At 36.9% G+C, this 27103-nt stretch overlaps 1 protein-coding gene across 1 annotated transcript in view; it reads right to left on the bottom strand.

Annotated features, from left to right (window-relative positions):
* The window catches only part of LOC127431079 (netrin receptor UNC5D-like), a 335898-nt gene that overhangs the window by 5388 nt on the left and 303407 nt on the right, over positions 1–27103 (bottom strand). Inside the window, exons 10-15 of the mRNA XM_051681323.1 lie at positions 25046–25450; positions 22017–22101; positions 15668–15839; positions 8195–8422; positions 2402–2551; positions 1239–1403 (exon numbers count right to left, since the gene is read on the bottom strand). Of these exons, the coding sequence (XP_051537283.1) occupies positions 1239–1403; positions 2402–2551; positions 8195–8422; positions 15668–15839; positions 22017–22101; positions 25046–25450 (1205 nt within the window). The remainder of the gene's footprint in view (positions 1–1238; positions 1404–2401; positions 2552–8194; positions 8423–15667; positions 15840–22016; positions 22102–25045; positions 25451–27103) is intronic.

Here is a 27103-nt window from a genome sequence, read left to right as displayed (position 1 = left end):
ACTCACCCTCATGCCACCCCAGATGTGTATGACTTTCTTCAGCAGAACACAAACAAAAATTTCTAGAAGAATATCTCAGCTCTGTAGGTCCATACAATGCAAAAGATTTTAAGTCCTTCTCAAAATGCAAGTCCTTTTTTTACTCAATCTCCACTTTCACTTTCACTTTTACATCTGAAAGTCACACGTGGTGACTGTTTAGTTTCACATTCATATCTGAAAGTTAAAGTGGAGATTTAGGGTAAAAAAAAAAAAAAAAAAACTAATATGTAACTATTTAACCACTGGAGTCATATGGATTACTTTTATGTTTCCTTTATGTGATTTTGGAGTTGCAAAGGTCTGATCACCATTCACGTGTATTGTTAGAACTACAGAGCTGAGATATTCTTCTAAAAATCTTTGTTTGTGTTCAGCAGAAGAAAGAAAGTCATACATATCTGGCATGGCATGAGGGTGAGTAAATGATAAGAGAATTTTAATTTTTGGGTGAACTATCCCTTTAAGAACACATAACAGTAACAATACTCGGTTCATTTAGAGTTGGACGTGAGTAATAGTTTGATTTTGCAGTCTTTCAATGCAGTTCAGGGAGTTAGTCAAGAACCACTCTGACTTATTCACTAAGTGAGTGAAACATACACTAAGACCAATTTAAACCAGGAGTTTGAGTGTTTTTAACTGATCAATTTAAAAGAACTGGTTCAAATGGGTCATTCATAAATTTGTTGTCACTTGCACCCATTGAGAACCAGACAGTAGAATTGTTCCTATTATACTCATCACATTCAACTCAGACTTCAAGCTCCCAAAGCAGCTAAAACATTTCTTTTGCCAATGCTGCTGTAAATAACAGTACAGAAAACACTGTCAGGGTATTTTAGTATACTGTTCCGTACACATCTGTGAATGAAAAAAGACGTTCCAGAACCATTAACTGAACCGAACATCATGTAAATCATTCTGTTCCACTGTTAAAAAACTTAACCAGTTCTGAATAAGACTCTATGCATGGTCACTTCCTCTTGACACTTTTGTGTTAGCTGAATATGATACCGGAAGATTGTTAGCCCCCTGAGATTTGACCAAAAATATGTAGGCTACGTTCTGTGCATAGAGTCCATTGTTGATTTCCAACCCTATTCAAAACTCCAACAAAAGAAGATTTCTTAGACTACCCTGTATGAGATTTACAATATTGTGCATGAGTTTGAGTATATTAAAGTTTTCTTCCATACCTCAGCAATGGTGGTGTAGACCTGTAGTATCTGCTCATGGCCTTTGACCTGACGAACAGTGATCTTACAGGAGAGCTGATTGGCTGCTGGACTGTAGCGCTCCAGAGAAAAGGCACACTGCAGTGGAGACTGGTTACTGCACCACACCTGAGAGAAGGAGAATTCCTACACAAGGCAAAAGAGGAATAGATGGAGAAAAGTAATTATTTTAGTAAGATATACATAGCGAGAAATCAAGATTGTCTCCTCTTCTCTCTGGTTATTCTGCTGTTGGAGCCACTGAAGCTAACTGATTTACTTAGATTCAAATAACCGACGGCCCACCAGAACAAAACCCAAATCAGGGATCACTATGGGTATGATTTGCATAACAATGTCCCTGGTGTAATAAAGCTTTATAAAGAAAGGAATTGGGTAAATGGAATAAAAAAAATGTAAAAAAATAATGCAAATACTGAAAAATAACTCTTATAATAACTTATAATATAAAGCCTCCTGGCATAGCAACTTCACATAAAAGTAGATTTCTACATTTTATGAAGATAACGTGAGTGGTACTTGCCCATGCAAGTCATGGGCAAGTTCTGAATGGTTGCTAGGGCATCATTAGGTGGTTACAAGGGTGTTCTGAGTGGTTGCAAGGTTATTACTTGATGATCTAAGTCAGAATAACCATTCCAAAGTTTCCATGATATTCTGGTCCCTAGATGTGTTTTGAGACCCTCCTTCAATACAAGTCTATGGGATTTTTTTTAACCTGTTTTATTGCCCAGTAGTCCAATTATTTAGAAAAGTAATAGCAGACCTCTTCTCAACAAGCCACATGATTTGAAATAATATTCATGTCCATAGTTAGTCCAAGTTCTTTGCGGAAGTTTCACATTTGTGATACTTGTCCATTGAAATCTTTCTTGTAATTCTTTCCTTTTGAACAATTTAAACCATATAGATGAAAAAACTCCCTATCTAGAAGAAAAATACACCAGATTCTAGCGCTGGCCTCTGGCTAAACTACTTTGAGCACTGTAGTATTAATATTCATACAACCAGTCAAATGAACACTTAAATTTGACATCTCATTAAAATTCAACTTCATATGCATATTAACAAAACTTATGCATATTCACACTGGGCTGTTCTATCCATATTCATGAGGACAGCACCTGGCAGGTGGTAAAAGGTTTGATGCTCCAGAGGAACTGGGGGATGTCCTGGATGGAGACCTGCAGACTAAAAGAGTTTGCTCTGAAGAGCAAGGTCTTGGGTTCCTCCAGGAGACGCCCCCCTCGACCCCGTTCCACCGATACCACCTCCTGCAAGACAAAAACAGTATAAACAGATATGAATGCTTATGCAAATATATAATCGCAGCCTTTTTATGAAAGAAGGGAAAACTAGCTTAATACTTACAGAATACTACACTGTATACTGCCCACTATTTTTTTAAAACACTAAGTGAAACAATAGACATTATGCCACGATAAATGTTTCAAACAGTGTTGTCTCATGACTTCATCACGTTGCATATTTAAATCAAACTGTGGCATCCAGTTATCATCTTGGAAATAAAAATGGTTATTTAGCATTTTTAATCAAATTTTGTGTAAAATGTCATATACAGTATTGAGTCTAAGTCCCTTTAAGGTAAGTCAGGTCCACATGGTGCTATTATTCGTAATGGCTCCGGTCAAGAATACGACCAAAAACACATTAAAATCAGCAAAAAAATTCAGACAATAATGCTATCATAAATTATGCTTCTTTAGCTCAAAACATGCAACAGAAAAATAACGCCATTTTTTCTGGCTGGTCCAGCTAATGCACACGCACACTGAGTAAAAAAAAATTATTGGCTATTCTTATTGCAACGCGAGACTCCCATTCCTACAGCCACCTTTAGCTTTACGATTTCTCCCATGTATATGTATACGAGTGACTGCTCTCATCCTATAGTATGTCCTAAATAATGTCTTTGATGAGTCAAGGAAGAGCTCTTAAAATTGCTGACTAATATGTTTTCAGGTTAGTTCATCACATGGAAATGGAAGATCATGTTGAGTGCATTGCATTGCATACATACAGGACATTTGCATACTGTGCACAGTATACATACTATATACTGCAGCAATAGTATGAGTAGTATTCTAGTATGCTATTTTGTACATGACACATACAGTATTCAGCCCTGAGAACAGAACTCAACTCAATGTTCATGTTTACATTATTCAGTTAAAAAAAAAAAAAAAAACAACCCTCCCGCCCAACAGAACAGTTATTTCCGTGGTCTTGTGGAACCTTTAATCTTCCTAACCTGAGAAGACAAAGCATAACGTGATTAAAAATCTCTAGGCAGGTTTGATGTTTCCAACCTCCAGTCCAAAAACAGGTTGAAGAAATGCCTGCATTGCATTTTTCATCTACAAGAATGGAATTACAATAACCCCAGGCCACAAACGAAAAAAAAAAAGGAAATAAAAAAAGGAAACAAAATCCGTTAACAAAACAACTAATAAATCAAAAGGCACAATGCCTTAAATTACCATCTCAGTCGAACACAATGAAAGTCGCCTACCTTTCCCGTGTGTACAAATAAAACAGACACACACACACACACACACACGCACACACACACACACACACACACAATGGCATGTAGAAAAGGAGAGAGAGGGACACTAGATGAATAGAATATGCATTGATGAAAGGCACTGTTGATTTTTTGTTCTCTGCATCTATTTTGTGGGGATTGTTGACAATGGCACTTTAGCAATAAAAGCATTAGGTCTCTCTCTCTCTATCTCTCTCTCTCTCTCTCTCTCTCTCTCTTTGTCTCTCTCTCTCTCTCAGTCACAAAAAACAGGAAAATAGTCTCTCACTGTGATGGCTGCTGATCGATCCTGGCCTGAATTCGTTCCGTTTCCAGGGAGGAATTAATTTGCTGTTTTGTGAAATGCAAACAACGCGGACAACAAAGGGAACAACAGAAGAAGAAAAAAACTGCAGATGAACGGGTGAATAAACAAAGTGGGTAAGAGTGCTTTGATGTGGAGAAAGAAAATCTTTGACCATTCACTCGTGATTGTGGCCACTTTAAGAAGAGGACTTCACAGAACCGAGAGCTGTGATACACACACACACACACACACACACACACACACACACATGCACACATACACACACACATTTACTTACTGAGCTACATGAGGACATACCATACACTTCTATTGTTTTTAAATTATGTAAATTATAATGACTGTATAGACTAACACTAACCCTACAAACACAGTTAGCATTTTTGGAATCTGAAACACATTATTTGCTTTACTTATTTATTAAACAGACTTCTAAAGCTAATTATGATGACTCTATACTAACCCTAGCACAAACCCTAACACTGAATGTGAAAACTATGCGATCCAAACACTGCCAATTAGAACGAATTTGATGTTGAATATACAGTATATTAGTGCTGTCATTTTAATGCATTATTTTGGTGTGATTAATTATATTTAAAAAAATAACTCTTTAAACAAATTTACTCAATTAACCATGTCCCTGGAACATAATAAAGAATATTCCGACCATCAGAGCAATTTAAGCTTGAAGTATCAACTGCTTTCAGCAGGGGGCAGTAAGCAAAACTCCAGCTGTAAAGGCAATGTGCAGTAATGCGCAATTCCAAATACAGGAATCTCAAGACATATTTTTTTTTTTTAAAGGAATATTCTGGATTCAATACAAGTTAAGCTCAATCGACAGCATTTGTGGTATAATATTGATTACCACAAAAATGTATTCAACTCATCCCTCCTTTTCTTTAAAAAAAAAAAAAAAAAGCAGAAGTGAATGTGGCCAATTATTGGAGGGTTTAAAGGTAGAAATGTGAAGCTTATAAATTTATAAAAGCACTTACATTAATTATTCTGTTAAAACTCATGTATTATTTGAGTGGTAAAGTTGTTTAAATAATAATTTTTACAGTCATACATGAGTGTAAAATTGGCTATAACTTTATTTAACTTCACTTCCATCGTAAGTGCCTATAGTAAACCATATTTTCTTTCTTTCTTTTTTTTTTTTAAGAAAAGAAGGGACAAGTCGAAAGTAATTTTTTTGGTAATCAATATTATGCAATAAATGCTGTCCATTGAGCTTAACTTGTATTTAACCAGGAATACTCCTTTAAGTTTCAAACTGTTTCAATGATAGGCTTATTTTCAATAATATGGAAATAACTACAGTTGCAATCGAAATTATTCAACCCCCCCAAGACAGTAAGGATGTACAAAGGTAAGCTTTTCTGATTACCCAGAATTTTTAAACTTTACATCTATATCAGTTGTGTGACACATTCAAAGTCATAGTGTGAATATATAACCTAATATTTGTAAATAGCAGGATTTTTAAAAAATACAGCCATGTCATAATTATTAAACCCCTATTGCATGTAGCTGTTAAATATGTAAGGCTACACAAGTAATTGTTTTAAAACAAAATGAAGTCATCAATCTGCAATAGCACTTATTTAAGTTTTAAAAGCGTTGTAAGCAAAAATGTATTTCTATGCAAAAAATGCAATTAAAAATAAGCTCTCTCAAAAGCTAATGGAGGAGATTATTTCATTACACAAGAAAGGTCATGGCTAAAAGTACATTTCCAAGGCACTTCAATTTCCAATAGACAAAGTTGGAAGCACCATTCATACATTTTTTAAATATGGTACAACAACAACCTTCTTGGGGTGTGGAAGAAAGCAAAACTTCACCGAGGGAAATGTTGACTTGAATATTCAAGAAGTAATTAGGAAAGACCTGTGGAGTCCTGGAAGAAGGTTTTATAGATGTATGACACTAAACTGAAAAAAAGTACGTCTGGAGTAAGATGACAAGGTAATGACAAGAACGACACCATCCCCACAGTCAAGCATGGAGGTGGGTCAGTCCTGTTATGGGGGTGTTTTGCGGCTGCAGGAAATGGCTATCCTGACTATGTGACTGACACCATGGATTCTTTCAGGTATCAGGCCATTTTGGCATGAAAAATGTGATGCCTTCAGTGTGTAAAATGAAGCTCGGTGATCACTGGATTTCCAGCAAGACAATAACACCAAGAATACATCTAAGTTGTCCAAAATCTGGTTCAGGGATAGGTCGTGGAATGTCCTTAAATGGCCCTTTCAGTCCATCATTAAAATCCCATTGCATACCTTTGTTGGGATTTCAAGGAAGCAGTGGCACCACAGAAACCAAAGAATGTCAATGAGCTGGAAGCTTTTGCTCATGAGAAATGTGTTAAAAATTCTAATAGAGAGGTGTCTGAAGCCTGAGAAAACTTACCTGAAACATTTATTTGCTGTTATTAAGGATAAAGGATGCTCCACAAATGATTGACTTTGGGGGTTGAATATTTTTGACATGACATTTGTGGAGAGAATTAGTTATTTTTTATTTTAAAATTTGGGTAAACTGAACTCTTTGTTCTCAAAATCACTCAAATGTGTATTAAAAACTTACTTTGACTGTTTACTGAGGTTTTAGTTGATGTGTTTTAATTCACATCAGCAGAATGTATTGCTGGTCAGGGGGGTTGAATAATTTTGATTGCAACTGTATATTCCCTTCTTAAGCCACTTTATGTGTTATCAATGTTTACTCATCTGCCACAATAATGTAATGCATTTTAATTATCTGAATTATTATTTTTATAATATATATTATATTTAATTATTTGATCATTATATGTAGAATTATTGTTATTTTATGGGCTTTCTCAGCAAAATGTGATTTATATATGCCATATCATGTAATTCATTTGATTAAAATTGTATATATATAGCTATGTGGAATGGGATTTTGGACCAATTAAATTTCACTATGGGCGGGGCTACCCAGCACAACACCACAAAAAACAACAAACAAACAAACAAACAAACAACAACAACAAAAAATTCTAAATCAATTTCCTAAATTAAAACATTCAAAATGTCCCCAAAGGACAGTTTTGTCAGAAATAGCTCAGTTTTGTGGAAAATTTTGTCTAAAAACTATAGGTTAGTACGTAAACACACATACACACACACACACACACACACACACTTCTGTTTCCAAAGCTTTTGTGTTTGTGTTTGGGAGGGAGAAAAAAATAGAAGCGCTAATCATGTTTGTGTGTGTCTTCGGGCTTCAATAAAGCATAAAGACATCTCCACAGCTCCGTAACAAAGAAGAAGAAACAATCAAATGCAAGACATTAAACATAAATGACATTAGATCACAAATGATGCTTGTATTACAAAGTGTGTGAGGATTTGAGAGAGAGAGAGAGAGAGAGAGAGAGAGAGAGTGTCAGAGAAGTGAACAAAGACTTCACTGAAGCCGTGTTCCCTCAGCTAGATGTTACGCTTAACAGAATATAAATCACTTTTAATTAGGGTTAAGAAAATATTAATTCACGTACCAAAAATGGGGATAGGAGGCATGCAACGCTGAATGCATGCAAGAGCTTTGTAATTTAAGAACCCATTCTATCAGTTAGCCATACAGTGTATGTGTGTGTAAGAGAGACAGAGATGGGTCCAGCTGCCTTTCGGTGGAGCGTAAAACCAGAGTACGCACAGGGCATGACGGCTAGCCATAACACGCCACCCCATGAATGCAAATATCTAGTAAGCCGTGGATTTCTATATAATTGCAAATGCAGTGTGAAGGGGATACATATAATGACATTTAAGAAGCTGACATCTGTGAAAGCTGAAAATGCACCCTGCAGAAAAAATTTATGCTGGTTAGTGCTGGTTTGGCACTGGTCTAGCTGGTGGACCAAAATATGAAGTCATATTGTTTTGGAACAACATGACGGTGAGTAAATGATGACAGAATTTTCGATTTTAGGTGAACTATCCCTTTAAACATTATATGAGGACCCCTCATTGACGCAAATATAAAATTCCTCTCACACACCTGTAAGGCGTGGGGCGTATCGTCCACGCAGTACACTCGAATTCTGTAGTTGAGAAAGTTGGGCTCCATGTTTCCAAACGCAGCCAGTCGGAGTCTCTTTCCCGCTGCCTGAGTAAGGGCCTCTCCCACTAAAGCGTAACAGCCTGGCCTCTCCACCAACAGGTGGCAGCATTGAGTATCCAACAGGCAGTAACAAGCGGTGCTCTCCTCTTCCACAGTCATGACCTCCTGTCAAACACACACAAACATGAAAACACATGCATTCACATTCAGTATTCATCCGTTGTGGTGTGACTCATTAACTATTTCTTACTCGACATTTAGCTCACTAGCAATAGCCTACTGGTGTCATGTATGCGCTTGCATTAGGTTTGTCACTGGCATCCAATTAAATCTTTCTTTTTCACTCTCTGCTATGTTTGTTTAGATATTTAATATATTATGTTTGTTTAATTTAAATTGAACTGAAAATGTTGCTCTACAAGTTTATTTATGATCTAACATTTTTACACATGATGACAGATATATATATATACCGGTCAAAAGTTTTGAAACACTTGACCGAAATGTTTCCCATGATCTTAAAAATCTTTTGATCTGAAGGCATATGCTTAAATGTTTGAAATTAGTTTTGTAGACAAAAATATAATTGTGCCACCATATTAATTTATTTAAAAAAAAAAAGTTTTTGAAATTGATGACTTGGACCAAATAATAAAGAAAAGCAGCCAATAAGTGCCCAGCATATAGATGGGAACTCCTTCAATACTGTTTAAAAAGCATCCCAGAGTGATACCTCAAGAAGTTGGTTGAGGAAATGTCAAGAGTACATTTCTGAAAATTCTAGGCAAAGGGTGACTACTTTGAAGATGTTAAAATATAACACAGTTTTGATTTATTTTGGATTTTGTTTAGTCACAACATAATTCTCATAGTTCCATTTATATTATTCCATAGTTTTAATGACTTTACTATTATTCTAAAATGTAAAAAAAAAAAAAAAAAAAAGAAAAATAAAAAAATTATAATAAAGAATGAGTAAGTGTTCAAAACTTTTGACCGGTAGTGCATATATATATAGCTCAATTTTGAGTGTCATGGCAAAGGCTGTGAATACTTATGTACATGTGATTTTGTTTTTCGTTTTTTATTTTTAATAAATTTGCAAAGATTTCAAACAAACTTCTTTCACGTTGTCATTATGGGGTATTGTTTGTAGAATTTTGAGGAAAATAATGAATTTAATCCATTTTGGAATAAGGCTGTAACATAACAAATTGTGGAAAAAGTGAAGCGCTGTGAATACTTTCCAGATGCACTGTATATATATTATTAAGGAAAATCACAATTACAAATAGGTATTAAAACCCTGATTCGATTTGATTACGATTCAATTCTTTATTGATTTGGGTATATTTCAGTTATAATATCCATTTTGCTTACATAAGAAATAAATTCTTTCCCAGATAATGCTGTAAATTATACAGAAGAACTTCTAACGAGGTACATTATAAAAATATATATTTGTACACAATTTTGGTTGTGTAACAAAACCATGCATTCCATCAATAATTTTTTTTCAATGATATTTCATTGCATATATTATATTTTGTTTAGTTTATTGTTTAAAAGCATAATGTGTAGTATTAAGCATAATGTGTACTATTTACTAAATCTGTATATTGAATTGTTGAACATGTGCTAAAAATGAAAAGTCCCTTTAAAGGAACTGTTCACCCAAAAATGAAAAATATCTCATTATTTACTTGCCCTCATGCCATCCCAGATGTGTATGCCTTTCTTTATTCTGCTGAACACAAAGATATTTAGAAGAATATCTCTGCTCTGTTGGTCCATATAATGCAATTGAATAGGTAACAGAACTTTGAAGCTCCAAAAGCATATAAAGGCAGCATAAAAGTATTCCATTAGACTCCATTGCTTTACTCCATATTTTCAGAAGTGATATGATAGGTGTGGGTGAGAAACAGATCAATATTTAAGTCCTTTTTTACTATAAATCTCCACTGTCACATTCTTCTTTTGTTTTTGCCAATTTACATTATTTGTGCATATCGCCACCTACTGGGCAGGGAGGAGAATTTATAGAAAAAAGGAGTTAAACATTGATCTGTTTCTCACCCACACCTATCATATCGCTTCTAAAGACATGCATTTAGCCACTAAAGTCTTATGGATTACATTTATGCTGCCTTTATTTGATTTTTGGAAAATGCATCGGAAAATCAATATTTTTACCCAGTCCTTATTACAATATAAAAGCCAATTATTTATTTATTTTTGAAAACAGAATGTTGTCTTTATAATATCCCTTGTACCATTTTCCCATACAGTATAAACGGATCTTCATATATTATCTTCATACCTCTTCATATGTCTTTAGATTCTTGGAAGGGTGGCACTCAAAAGAGAATAATGGAGCTAAAGACTTGTCTCTGCAAAGGACAGTTTACATGGTAAACAACTGTGAATGTTCTTAATGCAAATGCAGTTTTTGTTGTCATTTGAACAGTATGGAAATGGTTCCATGGTATGATTCACTCCACTACAGTCCAAATGACAACTACTTAAAGCTGGCAACCCCGGGCCTTTTCACAGGCTGCCTTACATTATAAAACCCTTGGTCAGCATAAAAGTATACAGTATATATACATTAGAAAAAGGTGGAGATCTTTAACTGAAATTGTACTTCCCTTTTTCTTTATAGCTCTGCAGATGGAAGCACAGCTTGAGTATTATATGCATCTGGTATTTGAATGTAAGGAAAAGTGGGTGTGTAGGTATTCAGAGTCCAGTGTCTCTATTTCACTGGCTGAATATAGCTAAGCATAACTTTGCCCCCTGGAGCGACCCGAACCATTTGTGAAGCTGGAGAGCTTGATATTTCACGTCGAAGCATGCTATCACACAGGAAGCATTGTCTATTACCGACAAAGTGGGTGCACATTAAAGTGCTCTTTCTGTCTAACACAGTCATACACTTACACACACACACACACTAAAATGTACAAAAAAGGTTTTATTCCCAATTCTGCAGGGACATTACTTTGCGCCTGCCTCTCATTTGCACTCGCATAATGCCTGCGAGAAAAAAAGCTCATCATTCCGAACATAACCGTCAGAGGTCTGTGCATCTTTAACACGGTGTCAAAATGACTCAGTCCCACATAAAGAAAAGGAGTTGATTGGTATTATGATGTGTCTTTGAATTAGAGTGTCTGCGCTTGATTATAGTCTGCCAAAATGTCAGGTCACACACACACATACTCTCACGCAACTACACAAATACAAACAGAGAGCTTATATTCCTCAGGGTCAGTTTGCATCAATGAGCTCTAGCACAACTTTAATGAAGTTCTCTCAAAATGTAAGAGCAGTAAGAATTCAGCTCTTAGAAAATACAGCAAAACATAAAGCGAGGGGCAAGACAGATTAGTGTTAATAACAGAAGCACACAAAGTTCTGAGAAAGGCTCCCTTAAGTGCATTCAATAGGAGCTGGCAGTGTTGGAAGTTTGGTCGACAAGGAAGAGAACATCTCTATTGATTCTTCTATTGAGCGAAAAGGTAACCTTCAGCATTGGTACTTCAGTATGACACTTAAGTTCTTTATAATTACCAGAGTGCTTTTTCACCATTAAACATAATTTAGCTACAGCCTATAAAGAAAATACACTAATTCAAGGTAAGGAATGGCATTTGTTGTGTAGCCTATTGGTAAAAAATCATTTTCTTAATCATTATATATATATATATATATATATATATATATTGTTTTGTTTTTAAGCATAAACCTCACAAAGTTTTGCTTGATTACTGGTTAAAATAATAAAAATCTCAATTCAAGATTCACAATATTGCGTCTTCTGTACATTTATCTTGTTTAAAGGATGTTTAGGTATTTTTTTAATGGAAAATAAGACAAAAATATTGATTTATATATATACAGTGCATCCAGAAAGTATTCACAACGCTTCACTTTTTCCACATTTTGTTATGTTACAGCTTTATTCCAAAATTGATTAAATTCATTATTTTCCTCAAAATTCTACAAACAATACCCCATAATGACAACAGAAAGAAGTTTGTTTGAAATCTTTACAAATGTATTAAAAATAAAAAACGAAAAAAAAAAAAATCATATGTACATAAGTATTCACAGCCTTTGCCATGACACTCAAAATTGAGCTCAGGTGCATCCTGTTTCCACTGATCATCCTTGAGATGTTTCTACAACTTGATTGGAGTCCACCTGTGGTAAATTCAGTTGATTGGACATGATTTGGAAAGGCACACACCTGTCTATATAAGGTCCCACAGTTAACAGCGCATGTCAGAGCACAAACCAAGCCATGAAGTCCAAGGAATTGTCTGTAGACCTCCGAGACAGGATTGTATCGAGGCACAGATCTGGGGAAGGGTACAGAAAAATTTCTGCAGCATTGAATGTCCCAATGAGCACAGTGGCCTCCATCATCTGTAAATGGAAGAAGTTTGGAACCACCAGGACTCTTCCTAGAGCTGGCCACCCGGCCAAACTGAGCGATCGGGCGAGAAGGGCTTAGTCAGGGAGGTGACCAAGAACCCGATGTTCACTCTGACAGAGCTCCAGCATTTCTCTGTGGAGAGAGGAGAACCTTCCAGAAGACCAACCATCTCTGCAGCACTCTACCAACAAGGCCTGTGTGGTAGAGTGGCCAGATGGAAGCCACTCCTTAGTAAAAGGTACATGACAGCCCGCCTGGAGTTTGCCAAAAGGCACCTGAAGGACTCTCAGACCATGAGAAACAAAATTCTCTGGTCTGATGAAACAAAGAGTGAACTCTTTGGCCTGAATGGCAAGCGTCATGTCTGGAGGAAACCAGGCACCGCTCATCACCTGGCCAATACCATCCCTACAGTGAAGCATGGTGGTGGCAGCATCATTCTGTGGGGATGTTTTTCAGCGGCAGGAACTGGGAGACTAGTCAGGATCGAGGGAAAGATGAATGCAGCAATGTACAGAGACATCCTTGATGAAAACCTGCTCCAGAGCACTCTGGACCTCAGACTGGGGCGAAGGTTCATCTTCCAACAGGACAACGACCCTAAGCACACAGCCAAGATAACAAAGGAGTGGCTACGGGACAACTCTGTGAATGTCCTTGAGTGGCCCAGCCAGAGCCCAGACTTGAACCCGATTGAACATCTCTGGAGAGATCTGAAAATGGCTGTGCACCGACGCTCCCCATCCAACCTGATGGAGCTTGAGAGGTCCTGCAAAGAAGAATGGGAGAAACTGCCCAAAAATAGGTTTGCCAAGCTTGTAGCATCATACTCAAAAAGACTTTAGGCTGTAATTGGTGCCAAAGATGCTTCAACAAAGTATTGAGCAAAGGCTGTGAATACTTATGTACATGTGATTTTTTTTTATTTTTATTTTTTTATACATTTGCAAAGATTTCAAACAAACTTCTATCACTTTGTCATTATGGGGTATTGTTTGTAGAATTTTTAAGAAAATAATGAATTTAATCCATTTTGGAATAAGGCTGTAACAACAAATTGTGGAAAAAGTGAAGCGCTGTGAATACTTTCCGGATACACTGTACAGTTGTGTTCAAAAGTTTGCATACCCTTGGAGAATTGGTAATATATGTACCATTTTTAAAGAAAACATGAGTGAGCAGGCAAAACACATTTCTTTTATTTCTTATGGATTCATATTCAACTGTAGGTTATAACAGAATGGCACAATCATAAAACAAAACATGGCAACAAAGAAAAAAATGAAATGACCCCTGTTCAAATGTCTGCATACCCTTAGTTCTTAATACTGTGTATTGCCCCCTTTAGCATCAATGACAGCGTGCAGTCCTTTGTAATAGTTGTCTATGAGGCCCCAAATTCTTGCAGGTGGTATAGCTGCCCATTCGTCTTGGCAAAATGCCTCCAGGTCATGCAAAGTCTTTGGTCGTCTTGCATGAACCACACGTTTGAGATCTCCCCAGAGTGGCTCGATGATATTAAGGTCAGGAGACTGTGATGGCCACTCCAGAACCTTCACCTTTTTCTGCTGTAACCACTGGAGGGTCAACTTGGCCTTGTGCTTAGGGTCATTGTCATGCTGGAAAGTCCAAGAGCATCCCATGCGCAGCTTTCGTGCAGAAGAATTGTCTGCCAGTATTTTCTGATAACATGCTGCATTCATCTAGCCATCAATTTTCACAAGATTCCCCGTGCCTTTAGAGTTCACACACCCCCAAAACATCAGTGAGCCACCATCGTGCTTCACAGTGGGGATGGTATTCTTTTCACTGTAGGCCTTGTTGACCCCTTTCCAAACATAGCGCTTATGGTTGTGACCATAAAGCTCTATTTTGGTCTCATCACTCCAAATTACAGTGTGCCAGAAGCTGTGAGGCGTGTCAAGGTGTTGTCGGGGATATTGTAACTGGGCTTTTTTGTGGCATTGGCACAGTAAAGGCTTCTTCGACCATGCAGCTTATTTTTGTTCAAGTATCGTCATATTGTGCTCCTTGAAACAACCACACCATCTTTTTCCAGAGCAGCCTGTATTTCTCCTGAGGTTACCTGTGGGTTTTTCATTGTATCCCGAACAATTCTTCTGGCAGTTGTGGCTGAAATCTTTCATGGTCTACCTGATCTTGGCTTGGTATCAAGAGATCCCCGAAGTTTCCACTTCTTAATAAGTGATTGAACAGCACTGACTGGCATTTTCAAGGCTTTGGATATCTTTTTATATCCTTTTCCATCTTTATATAGTTCCATTACCTTGTTACGCAGATCTTTTGACAGTTCTTTTCTGCTCCCCATGGCTCAGTATCTAGCCTGCTCAGTGCATCCACGTGAGAGCTAACAAACTCATTGACTATTTATACACAGACACTAATTGCAATTTAAAAAGCCACAGGTGTGGGAAATTAACCTTTAATTGCCATTTAAACCTGTGTGTGTCAACTTGTGTGTCTGTAACAAGGCCAAACATTCAAGGGTATGTAATCTTTTGATCAGGGCCATTTGGGTGATTTCTGTTATCATTATGATTTAAAAAGGAGCCAAACAACTATGTGATAATAAATGGCTTCATGTGATCACTATCCATAAATAAAAGTTTTTGACTGTCTGTTCTTTTTGGAGCTTTAAAAGTCTGATCACCATCCACTTGCATTTTAAGGACCTACTGAGCTGATATATATTTCTATTTTAATTCAAATGTGTTCTGCTGAAGAAAGAAAGTCATACACACCTGGGATGGCATGAAGGTGAGTAAATGATGAGAGAATTTTCACTTTTGGGTGAACCAACCCTTTAAAACTTTGTTTTTTCCCCCCCAAAATCATAGTACTGCTGCATGCTTTACCAAGCACAGCTTATGAATATATTTAAGTCATGGTTATGAAATGTGCAATGTTGGGTGTGATAACCATATGTACACTCTATGCATTCTTACCTCCCAACTGTTGTCCTGGGTCTGTCTCTTCAGCCTGATGCTCCAGTCTTCTGAACTCACATCTGCACAGTGGGCCATCGTCAAGGCAACAGGGCATGAGAGGGTCAGACCAGGTGGCCCATATGTCACCTCAGGACTCAAAAGAATCTCCTGACCTTCATCAGACAAAGCACTGCAGAGAAATAGAGACAGAGATTAACAGGTATGGCAAAAAATATTGCTTTAAAATTTGTATTGTAGCACTGCTAATATTGCTGGCTCATAATGATTAATCACTAGTTGCTATGAGTTCTTGTAGCTCCATTGGTGCACATGGCATGAGCAATGTCAAGGTCTTGGTTTCAATTCATTGTTAACACTTTTTGATAAAATGGATGCTTTAAAATCACTGCAAGTCACACTGGATAAAAGCATCTGCTGAATGGATAAATGTAAATGAAATGTAATACTTTGGATTAAAGCCTTGTTTTATCACCAGATTCACTAAAATAATTAATCCAGATACCCTAATCGGCTCTTTAGAATGTCAAAAGCTCTCAATGTGTCTCAATACTTGCCCATTTATAACTCTTTAAAGAAATATTCTTGAAACCCTAAAACAACAGTAAAAATTTGATTTAAACAAACAACCTTAAACAACAGCTCAAATAATACATAATAATCCTCCACAAATTAGCCCCATTACTTCCATTGTAAGTGCCTTACAATGTTCCACAATTGCTGTTGATTAAGCTTAATTTATTGAACCCAGAATATTCCTTTATGTTAAACTGTGTAAGGTACAGTATGTGATGTGTGAATAAGCTGCAGGATTTTTGTGCTAAAACACCATGCACTACAGAGGCTAAAAAGAGTGAATCCCCTGAGTGTTAAAGAATTCAATTTTGTTTTTCTAAAAATCTCCCAGATTTTATCTAAATGAAAACTTGCTGTGCACTGAATACAGACCAAGAGAATAAGTTGTGTAAAAAAGGAAAATCTGCTCAATATCTACCTCATTGTCAAAATAACAGTGGTATTGATTTCACCAGCAGATGCTAATGTTGAAATAAATGGAATTAATGGAGTTAATAAAGATGGCAGCCATCCACTAAGATAACACCATGAACAAACATTAGCTAGACATAGAGGTAGACTTGTCAGTTGAAACATGGTAAGTAGCTACTCAGCACTCCCTGCTAACTCAAACACAAGAGATTAGCCTGCAGACTCAGCACTTATAAAAATATATTGTAGTTTGTGATGGAAGTAAAGATTTTGGTTGGCAGTTGAACTTCATTTGGTGTGAATCAGAGTGTGTGCTTGTGTGTGAGTTCCCTGGGTCGATGATGTTGTTTGAAGTGCTTTCTGAGGAGCCTGGTGACATACTGAGACAGTTCAGATGTGTTAGCGTCGATCGATATGACTGCTGTGGATCCTCAACAAGGATTAGTCATCTACAGCGGGGGAGTTCAGGCAGGACTGGGCGGCACCATGGAGAACTAGCATATTGACATAGCAGATTATATGAACTAGATACCTGCTATCGACACAACTATGATGACTTTGCATTTATGCTAATTATTGCACTATACATAGATTCAAACAACAGTTTACAAGAAAATGTGAGCCATTTTTGCCCATGGCATGTGGAACTTCCATGATGCTAGGGTGTTGTGGGTGGTTGCCAAGGTGTTGCCATGTGCTGTTCTAAGTAGTTTTTAAAACATTGCTAGCGTGGTTGCTAGGGTGCTCAGTATTGTCGCTAGGTGGCTGCTAACTAGCCAAATTCAAAAGAGCCCATCTTCTTGCTGAAAAAAAAAAAAAAAAACAACCCCAAAAAACATCTTTAACAAGCCTAAGCTGGTTTGCTGGTCTAGTTTAATATGATCTTCATGTTTGTCCAAGCTAGATCAGCTAAGACCAGCAAACAAGCTTTGGCTGGTTTAAGACTTTATTATTATTTTTTTCTTCAGCAGGGCGCCAAGTGTTTTTGATATCCTGGTCCCAAAGGATTTTATTCCACCAAAAATTGCAAATCGGATTGCTTAGAAAAGTAATAGCACACCTCTTCTCAATAAGCAGCATGTTTTGAGGTATGGCATTGTTCATGTCCACAGCACAAAGGAGCTTTCAAAAAGTACGAGCAATAGTAAGCTATAAAGGATACTTGCCTTATCAAGCGCCACTAATAATGATGGCTTTTACAAACATACAGGCAGAATGTCAAGCGTTTATTTCACAACCAAAGCAGTTTTTCATTCTGAGCAAGTGGCATGCTGAGACAGCCAACCAATTACAGTGTGTGACACTGTACGGAGTCAACAGGCCAGACACTTAACAAGCTTCTGATCTCTTGCTCACTTCATTTGCACTTTTTGTTTACATGTTGATTTATTTATAGTATATTGAGTAATTACCTGCTCCTTTCTAACACCCCCCACCTATCAGGATTGCACCCAAACTCTTTTGTGTCTGAAGTAAAGGCAATTAACACTGATGAAGCAGCTTAACTTGTCATGCCGTTTTGAAGGGGAGAGAATTAGCTGATATTTACAGTTATTTAATGAAACAGTCTCACACAAGCACAAACGTGAGTTTTTGAGCAAGACAAAGGAGTATGCCACTTTATTCCAATAAATAGCATCTAATCATTTAGCCTAAGTTTAAACCACAAAATGAATTGTGGTTGAGACATTGTTTCAGAGCATGTCAATTCAGGGAAATATGACATGACACAGAAATCCAAAGACCAAACAACTTACAAAAAATAAAATCCAAAATGGTCCCAAAGGAAAGCACCACAAAATGTTCAAGTGTCTCCATTGCATTCTGAGCTGCAGGCATTGTGGTCTGATCAATATGAACAATTATCCATCACAGATCAGACTGTCATCCAAAACGATTCGTTCACATGTTTGCACTGCTCAACAGTAGGTGAGTCTTTGACTGTAATGCCCATTCACACTGACAGCAATTTTATCGCTGGAGGTCGCCAAATGGCTGTTTTAATGCTTCTAGAAGACATTCTGGATTAACTGGTTAACCAAAATGTACTGGTGATGTGCAAAACTGGCCATTGCTTTTGAAAATCTGATCACAAATGCATGTATCCCTGGTAAAAATTAGATGTCAGTCTGTTTTGACAACAATGCAGAATGTTAATATCAGGGACAAGATGAATCATTTTACTTATACTTGTCTTTGTATAGCTGGGATAGGAGAAAGTATTTTAATATTGAAAAAATATAGAAAAAAATTACACACTTCAACTTTAATAAGAACTTTTATTAACACAGCATACATTATTTCCAAGTAATACAAATGTTCTGTGTGACATCCAAGCAAACCCACGGGGAAGCACAAGGAGAGCTTTAAGCTCTGCAAATAGCCCAGAGGTCTGAGCAAACTCAATCCTATCACTGTGAACAAATAAAAAGAGTCTCTGATTGATCCTTTTTCACAACTCTGCTCTCTATAGCCACTGTTATGAGGACTCTGGAGATTGTGAGGCTAAATTTAGGAGGTTCTACAGATTGATTTCTGTCTCTGTCTTCTTCTAACCCCCCTACCCCCTTCCGTAAATGCTTTGTGGTCTGAAAGCAGTGTTGTGGATTGAATTTCTCCCTGCCACTCTCCACAACTGTCAAAAGATAGGCTTTGACTGACAGCTGGGCTGAGAAGCTGTAGTTTGACTGACAGGAAGCTGCTCAGTGGTGGTTTTGGTGCTTCGTCTGAGAGATGGGAAGCAAACAGCTCTGAGCTTATCGTTCGCAAGCAGGAACCTTCATCTGTGGGTTTGCTGAGATTGAGGTTTTCATCTAAGAGCGGCAAAGAGACGCAGGATAGCCTCTAAGCACTCGTGACCTTTGATCTTTATCAATCCCAGCAACCCTATGACAGTGGCTGAGAGGATTGAGAGGTGTCTGCTGTCTAATTATTGGGTGACATTCCAGAGTTTTCCAACTATAGTGTTTAAATCCTCACTCGCTGAAGTTTGCTCGTAATATTTGGAAGGTTATTCTGAAAGTTAAGCAGCTCACCCGAACAAAGCAAAGTGGGCATTCTAGGAGATTTCCTCTCCTGAAATACATTCACAAACTGTTCCTTGAGGACTGCAAAAAAATTAAAAAAAATTAAAAAATCATCATTTTAATCTAGACGCAGGTGGGTTTGGTGAAATTTTTCACGCAAAGCTGTAATGTGCTGGGTCAAGTGCAACTTAATTTTGGAGTTTCTTCTCCAGTTATTGCACCGTCTGCATCCTATTACAGTATATAGTCTATTCCCTGTCAAACACCAGAGATATAAACAAAGACAGCACATTCATTAGAAGTTATTAGTGTAAATGGACTGTATGCAACGAATTAGATTCTAATATTTCTATTCTTCTAATTATTAGAAGAATATAAATATTTCTATGACTGTGATACCTCCTTTTATAAGCATAGAAAATGTGATTTTTGTCAGGATTAGGATGTACGTTCCGTTAAATGATAGTTAATGTATTATATATATTATATGTATATATAATATTATTAATAATTTTCATCTACTGACACAAATCATGACTTCAGTATTAAAAGTGATTGTATCAGCACGTACTTTACTTCTACTGGTCGATTTTGATTTTTCAAAAATAAATTCATTTATTGAAACTAAAAAATTAAACCAAAAATATTTCTTAATTCAAATTACACATCAAACTAAACGAATATAATAAAAATAACAAAGTGGTCAACAAAATTATACCAAATACAAACATTTTACCCTCTCCAACATCTTTCACCGGCTCCTTTTGCAGTGACTTAAAAATCACTCTATGACAACAGGTGGGAAAATACCAATACAAATTAGATCCTAAATACAACTGTAAATATAAACATAATAATAATAATAATAATAATAATAATAATAATAATTGAAAAAGAAACTATGACCTATAGATAGTTTAACACAAATCTCAAACATTTTTGTTTCATAAAACGGAAACTGTCAGGGACATAATTTGATGTTCCACTATATTTTCAGAGTTGCAGAATCTCCAAACTGCAAATGTAGGAACTGTTTAGACTTTGTGCTGAAAACAGACTTACTTTTGAAACATCTTAGCGCAATGACCTATTTCTCCGGAAAATAGCAAACTGCACTTTGCACCACTTCATTAACATCCAATTCACCCACAGTTTGCAAACCTACACCCAAAGATATTTTTACTGGAAAAAAAGACAAAAACACTGATTAAAAAAAAAATATTGATGCAGTGTATGTCAGTGGATGTTTTTGGAATTAATATTACACCCCAATTCTACTTTTATAAGACCCTTATCATGCAAACTATAAAAAGTGCACAATTCTAAAGTAATAGCTTTGAGTCCCTCGAGTGAGCAGGACAATGTGTTTTTTTGCACAGGGATCATGCTCTTACAGGAGGTGCATGGTGATGTCTACTGCACTGGTCACAGGTTGAGCACAGTGCCATTGTATTAGAGACACCATCTTTTTTTTTTTTTTCCTCAGTGTGACAGGCTGGCACACCTGGCTGATAACCTGCTGGACTTGACTGTGTTTCAGCACTCACCCTCTCTTACACTAGGCCTGGCATACAAACACTATGAAGGTACACCATTTTAAATAAGTCCCTACGCTTTTCAACTCAGTTCAGTAACACTCTCATACAGTTCAGGACAGTATCATTGCAGTCTAGATGGATGTTTATCTGTTATCCATTTGGCTAAGTTGTTTACCTGCTATAATGCTTGGATATGTTTTCTGGTAGGGTTGTTGAAGCTTATATTGCTTGTCATGCTTTTATGAATCAAACACTACTCGTGTGCTAACCGATCGCGATGTACCTACGTTGTCCGGTGAAGTTACTGAGACATGTTTAATATGTAGAACTTCTGAAATTGACTTCTTGTAATTGTCATATTGCATATTTAAGCATATTATTTTTACATTTAATAAAGTATATTTTATCCCCATCATTAGTGAATCCTCATTTTATGTTTTTAGTTCACAAAAACAGTCATGATCACACACAGGCAATGTCCAGGTGGCTCAAATTGGGAGATTCATCCGCCAGAAGAGCAGTGCCGAAACACGACTGATGTAATGTATTCTTCCGCAAATTGCTTGCAATTTTAAGTTTCAACCACAGATATCGCTAAAGAGCACAAAGTTTCATAGTGCAGCTTTAACTAGCTACTGTAAGTTTTGTTGGTGAACATCAAAGGTATAGAATTGGACATAGAAATTCATGTTGGTCCAAGCTGGTCTTTTCAGCAAGAGAGACAAATGCTGCAGTTTGTGTGTATGAGAGAGAAAGAGCTCTGTTTTGTGCATTAGTCTCTTGGATAGCCTACATTACCTAGAGTCCTGCTGTGTAATGCTCATGTACAGTTCCCAGGTTGTGTCCTCTTCAATCGCTCCATGAGGCACCAGCAAACTCACACCTAGCCAAAATAACACACAAACACACACAAAACAAAACAATTTGCATGATTCTACACACATGACTTAATGCAAATCTTGTTTTTACAAAAAATAAAAATAAAAAAAAATAAAAAAATAAATGCTTTAAAAAGATTAAACTACATTTTCTTTCATCTTCATTTGACAAAAAAGGTTTTATTTAAAAATACAATGAAAACTGAATAAAAAGTTACACTTCACTCCAGGGGGTGCTTGGCCGCTCAGAAAACAGAATCCTCCATTCATCCACATTTAACTACCAGAAAGTTTTATACCTCATTGGAGACAGTTTTACTCAAGAATAGTTATTTTTTAATAAAAACTGATAATTGCATGGATTCATACCTATGAATGGAAATAAGCTTCAGCAGTCTCTATAAAAGTTTTTTTTTTTTAAATGCCAAAGACCTGCATTGCTGCAAGAGGATTCTTGGACAAACATAACATTTTAAAAATATAACATTTATTTAATTAGAAATAGCCATTTGTAACATTCTAAATGTCTCCAAATCATCTCTAAACTACATAATGTGCATTGTGACTGAAACACATTCCTATTTCAGGTTTATTCTCATTCACATTTGTCCAAATAATTTGGCTATGAAGTTAACATACTGTACAAAACTAATATAATCATAGAGGAGGAAATTTATCCTCTATGATGTTGCAGCAATTATCCAGATATGGAATGAGATTATTAAGCAAACTGTTATCAACTCCTACATGCCAACTGAATAAAATAAGGCAAAAATAAACATATCACACAGTGTTTAGTGAGAAATATGATTGATTCAACACTAAAAGTGATTGTTCTGTATATGTATTATTGTATTACAGTTGCAGTAATAAAGTCTTAATTAACATTATGGTTATTTAACATATTGAGATATTATTGTTAAATAAATTATAGCATTTGGTTACATTATGTTTTGTGATTTCTCATACCTTCTTATATAACATCCATTTTTGGCCTCTAGCTGGAAAGGCTTTTCAGAGAGATAAACAGCAGCACATGGCAGGGAAGTACATACAGCACCGTGAGCGAGAGTGTTATCCGCTAGGACAGTTTATTTTGAATAAGAGGGGCGAATGGTTACGGAATTTAACACGGGAGTACAATACCGAACTGATGCGGATTGATAGAAGCAGAGAGTTCATCTATGCGCACAATGGTGCGAGGAACCGGATGGTGGGAAAAAATATAATGTTCAGTGAAAAGTCAGAAGAATATCACAGTATATGTAATTGTAACTATATCATATATAATTAATAAAACACGGGAACTCATTGGGAGGGCATTTATTGTCCCCCTATTTTGAATTTCTGGGATATTTTTGTCAATTTCGGTGGCATTTCCACCCCCCCGAGTCCCTGTTAATTTCTGACACTATTGGCATTGTATATTTTAAAGGTATTTAAAAAGTTTATTTTAGACATATAGTAGCAAGTAAACAACATATCCCCACATATATGTCAAACTACATTGTGTTCTTGTTTAGTGACAGGGCAGAAAGTCTTGGAAAAGCTAGAAAAGAGAGGACACCAGTGGCAGTTTATGCAAGCTGCTGTGTACATGATGCCGTCCCCTGCGGGCTTCCATTGTGCCACGCACAGCATGTTTTAGTTTATAAACAGATTTAGCGCTTATAACTTTTAACCGATTCCTTCTTCCCAAAAAACTTCCCAAAAATTCAGAAATATTATGTATTTTTTTTGTACTTTGTAATTGTGGTGAAAAATAACTGTAGCGAAGTTGAATACTTCATTTTTAATCAACTCAAGTAAAAGTACGATTATTTATTTATACTTAAAAAAGTAGAAAAATGTGAAAAATATCCTCAAGTATTGTGACGAGAGTAGTTGTAATTCGTTACTTTCCACCTCTGGAGGACGGGTCAGTCTTCCGTGCCTCCCTTGAAATACCTCCGGCCCCTTCTGAGGTATTTCATTTTAGGATGACTAAAAATGATCAGTTATGCAAGCCCTAGTACAAACACACACAGCCTTGTGAGGCGTGATAAGGCGCATGTTGAGTTGTTGGAGTCATTATTCACCTTTAAAGGTTTTAAAAAAGATGAGTGAAAACTCCAGCACATTTTAACATGCACTAGCCTCTAACCTTTCTCACACATTCACACATTTCTGCCAGCCTGTCAAGGCTCTTTACTGCATTTGACAGGATCAGAAGTGGGAACGAGCAAGAGTGTGTAAAAGATGGAGAGAGAGAGTGAGAGAGAGGGAGGGAAAGATGAACACAAGAGACTCCTAAATCAATGCTGCCCTGCTGGTGTGTCTGCCTTTCTGTCAGCTGCCCCCTCTCTCAGCTGCTGGGTGCTATGCCCACAACCTTTTTAACACTCTACACAGACACTACAGACATTGTGTGTGAAAGAGAAAGAGAAGAAAGAAGAGATGAAGGCAGAATCTGTCTATATGCTTATAAAAAAAATCTGTCTATATGCTTATATGCATCCATATAAGCTTGTCTCTCTCTACCCTTTTTAAAATGTTTACCACTGTTGCCATTGGCTTGTTCATTGCGGGGTTTGTAAGGTACTATTATTTAAATATTAAAAAAAAAAAAAAAATTTGTAAAGCTGCTTTGGAACATTATGTATTGTTATAATTATTACACAAAATTAAATTAAACTGAATATGGAAAGTAACAAAATAGCACCCCAGTCTAAAAACGAAACATCCCGTTTTGAAGTACTGACAACAATAAAGCTCAAACGCAAAGTTAACAACCCTAACCCAGAATAAAAAAAAAAATAAAAAAAAATGCTTTATTTAGGAATTGATTTTCCAATTGAGGACGTTCTTTGGAAAAAGGCAGGTTTGTCAGTTTAAGCTCACTTTTGGGGATAATTTTGTCCCCATTACATAGCTATGTATGCACACTCACAAACAAAGTAATTCTCTAACCTGTGTTGGGCACCACCAGTCGTCCTCCACCATGCCCAAACACCCCGCTGGTTCTTAGTGGTAGTTTACCAGTTGACATATTGGATACCAGTGATGGCTTACTGGATGCCAGTTGACTCTTGCCCCTCCCACCAAGCGTTCCCCCTCTACCTCCGATCTCCTGCACCACACCGCGAGGAAATGTTTGGGACGGGTCCTTTGCATGATACTCTGCCCTCTCTGAAACACCCAGGGACACCATAAAAGAGCTGTGAACTTTGACTTTGAGGTCAGGGAGCGGGTCAAAGAGTGCTGGTTCAGGGATGAGCTCTTTCTCCATGGAGTCGGGAAAACAGATGGGGCTGGTGTAAGTTCGTGACACGGTCAGATCTGGCTGCATGGAGGAGTTCATTAACAGAGGGTTACCTGGAACACAGACAGGATAGTAGACACAGCTAGACATTGATGTGTGTGTGTCACACATAAATTGCATTGCTTTTGTTTGCTACATTTTGAAATCCTGGGGCTGTGTTACAGGCAGGGCTGTAACCACCAGAACATGTCCCTGCAAATATTAATATTAGTGGTTGATCAATATGAATTTTCATTGACCATTTTTGAGATTTTTTTATATTTACATTTATACAGCAACAGCCTAACTCTAGAATCCTATCTTAGTAACAATGGAGTTTTGCATACAGTCCTTAAAAGTCTCAGTCTCTGTTTGAAACCTCAGTTTTCAGTTGTTTTACAAAGTGAGGAAAGAGATAGGGAGCGTTTTTGAAAGTTCGGTTTTCAGTTGAGGAAAAACGCCATTCCTGTGTGGAGGTGTAAACGTAGGAAAATCAATGTGTTTTCAAACAAAAATGGATTACTGTGGACTTGACCTCAAAGGAGAGAAGTTTAAAAAAAATTAAAAATAGAACACTTCTAAAGGTTTCCAGTAATTAAAATGAAATGTAAAGAAGGTGCTACTACAATCTTCTGATTATTAGAACCAGCTGTTATTCCTGCAGAGTGAAATGATTCCACATATTTTATCATAAGCTCTGGTGAGAGCTTTGACAGAAATGCATCACACTCACAAATACACAATCTTCAATCTGTTTTATTCATCAAAAAGCGATGGCTGAACAAGAGCACATCTCTAAGATAGGTGGCAAAAAGAGGTATGAGAGGGACTCATTTTCTCTTTCTCAGATTGGACTGAAGCCCTGAGCGATAGACTGCTGCATGCACTTGAAGCCTGTTCTTCAAAATCTAAATCTGTGAACATTGTCATGCAAGACTAAAGGTTTCGATCTCCATGACAACAGTTGTGTTGCTCAGTGTGGTTGTCTATCAAAGTCCTTCACTGCTGTGCATGAATTGACAGTGCTGTTGGAAACTCTGTTGCCAAGGCAACGTGATAATTGCCACATTGTTACCACATTGCAACAGTTTTGTGGTGTCATAAATGCATTAGCAAATGAAGCAAAATATACATTTCCATAGCAACTGGATGGAGTTCCTTCCAAAAAAAAAATCATGCAACCATATTTCAACAGTTGTGTGGTCACAAATGCCTCTTTGCCTTCCTTTAGAAATTGAATTTGTTATATCACTTGCATAGGTATATTTTATATATAAATACATTTATGATTTCCATCCATTCATCCATTCATCCATTCATCCATCCATCCATTATTTTTCATTGGTGTTTTAAAGAGCATTTGAAGGTTATACTGTCCGACTATCACCTTTCTCTGTACAGTTCAACATTAAGCACTTTAAAACTTCTTATCAAGACATCTGGTGATCAGTATGTGTTGTGTGTCTGTAGTGATGCCAGCGTTTAGTGGGCCGATGAGAGTGATAGCGCTGTGAATGGGACCTTGTACTGAACTGACAAGCAAGAGAGAACTAGTGCTCCGCTCTTTCCGCATCCCTCCATCAACATCAATCTCTTTTTCTGTTGGCATCTGATGGGCCAAAGGAGAGAAGAAAAGAGATGTGGCAAGGAAATCAACTGATACCCACTAGCTCTGCTTTAGAGCAGAGACACAAGGAGACATGAATGTGCACTAGCAACATATATAG

This window comes from Myxocyprinus asiaticus, chromosome 40, assembly GCF_019703515.2.
Source record: "Myxocyprinus asiaticus isolate MX2 ecotype Aquarium Trade chromosome 40, UBuf_Myxa_2, whole genome shotgun sequence".
Lineage (NCBI taxonomy): Eukaryota > Metazoa > Chordata > Actinopteri > Cypriniformes > Catostomidae > Myxocyprinus > Myxocyprinus asiaticus.
Note: the sequence above shows the minus strand (reverse complement) of the source record. Positions and strands in the feature narration are given on the sequence as shown.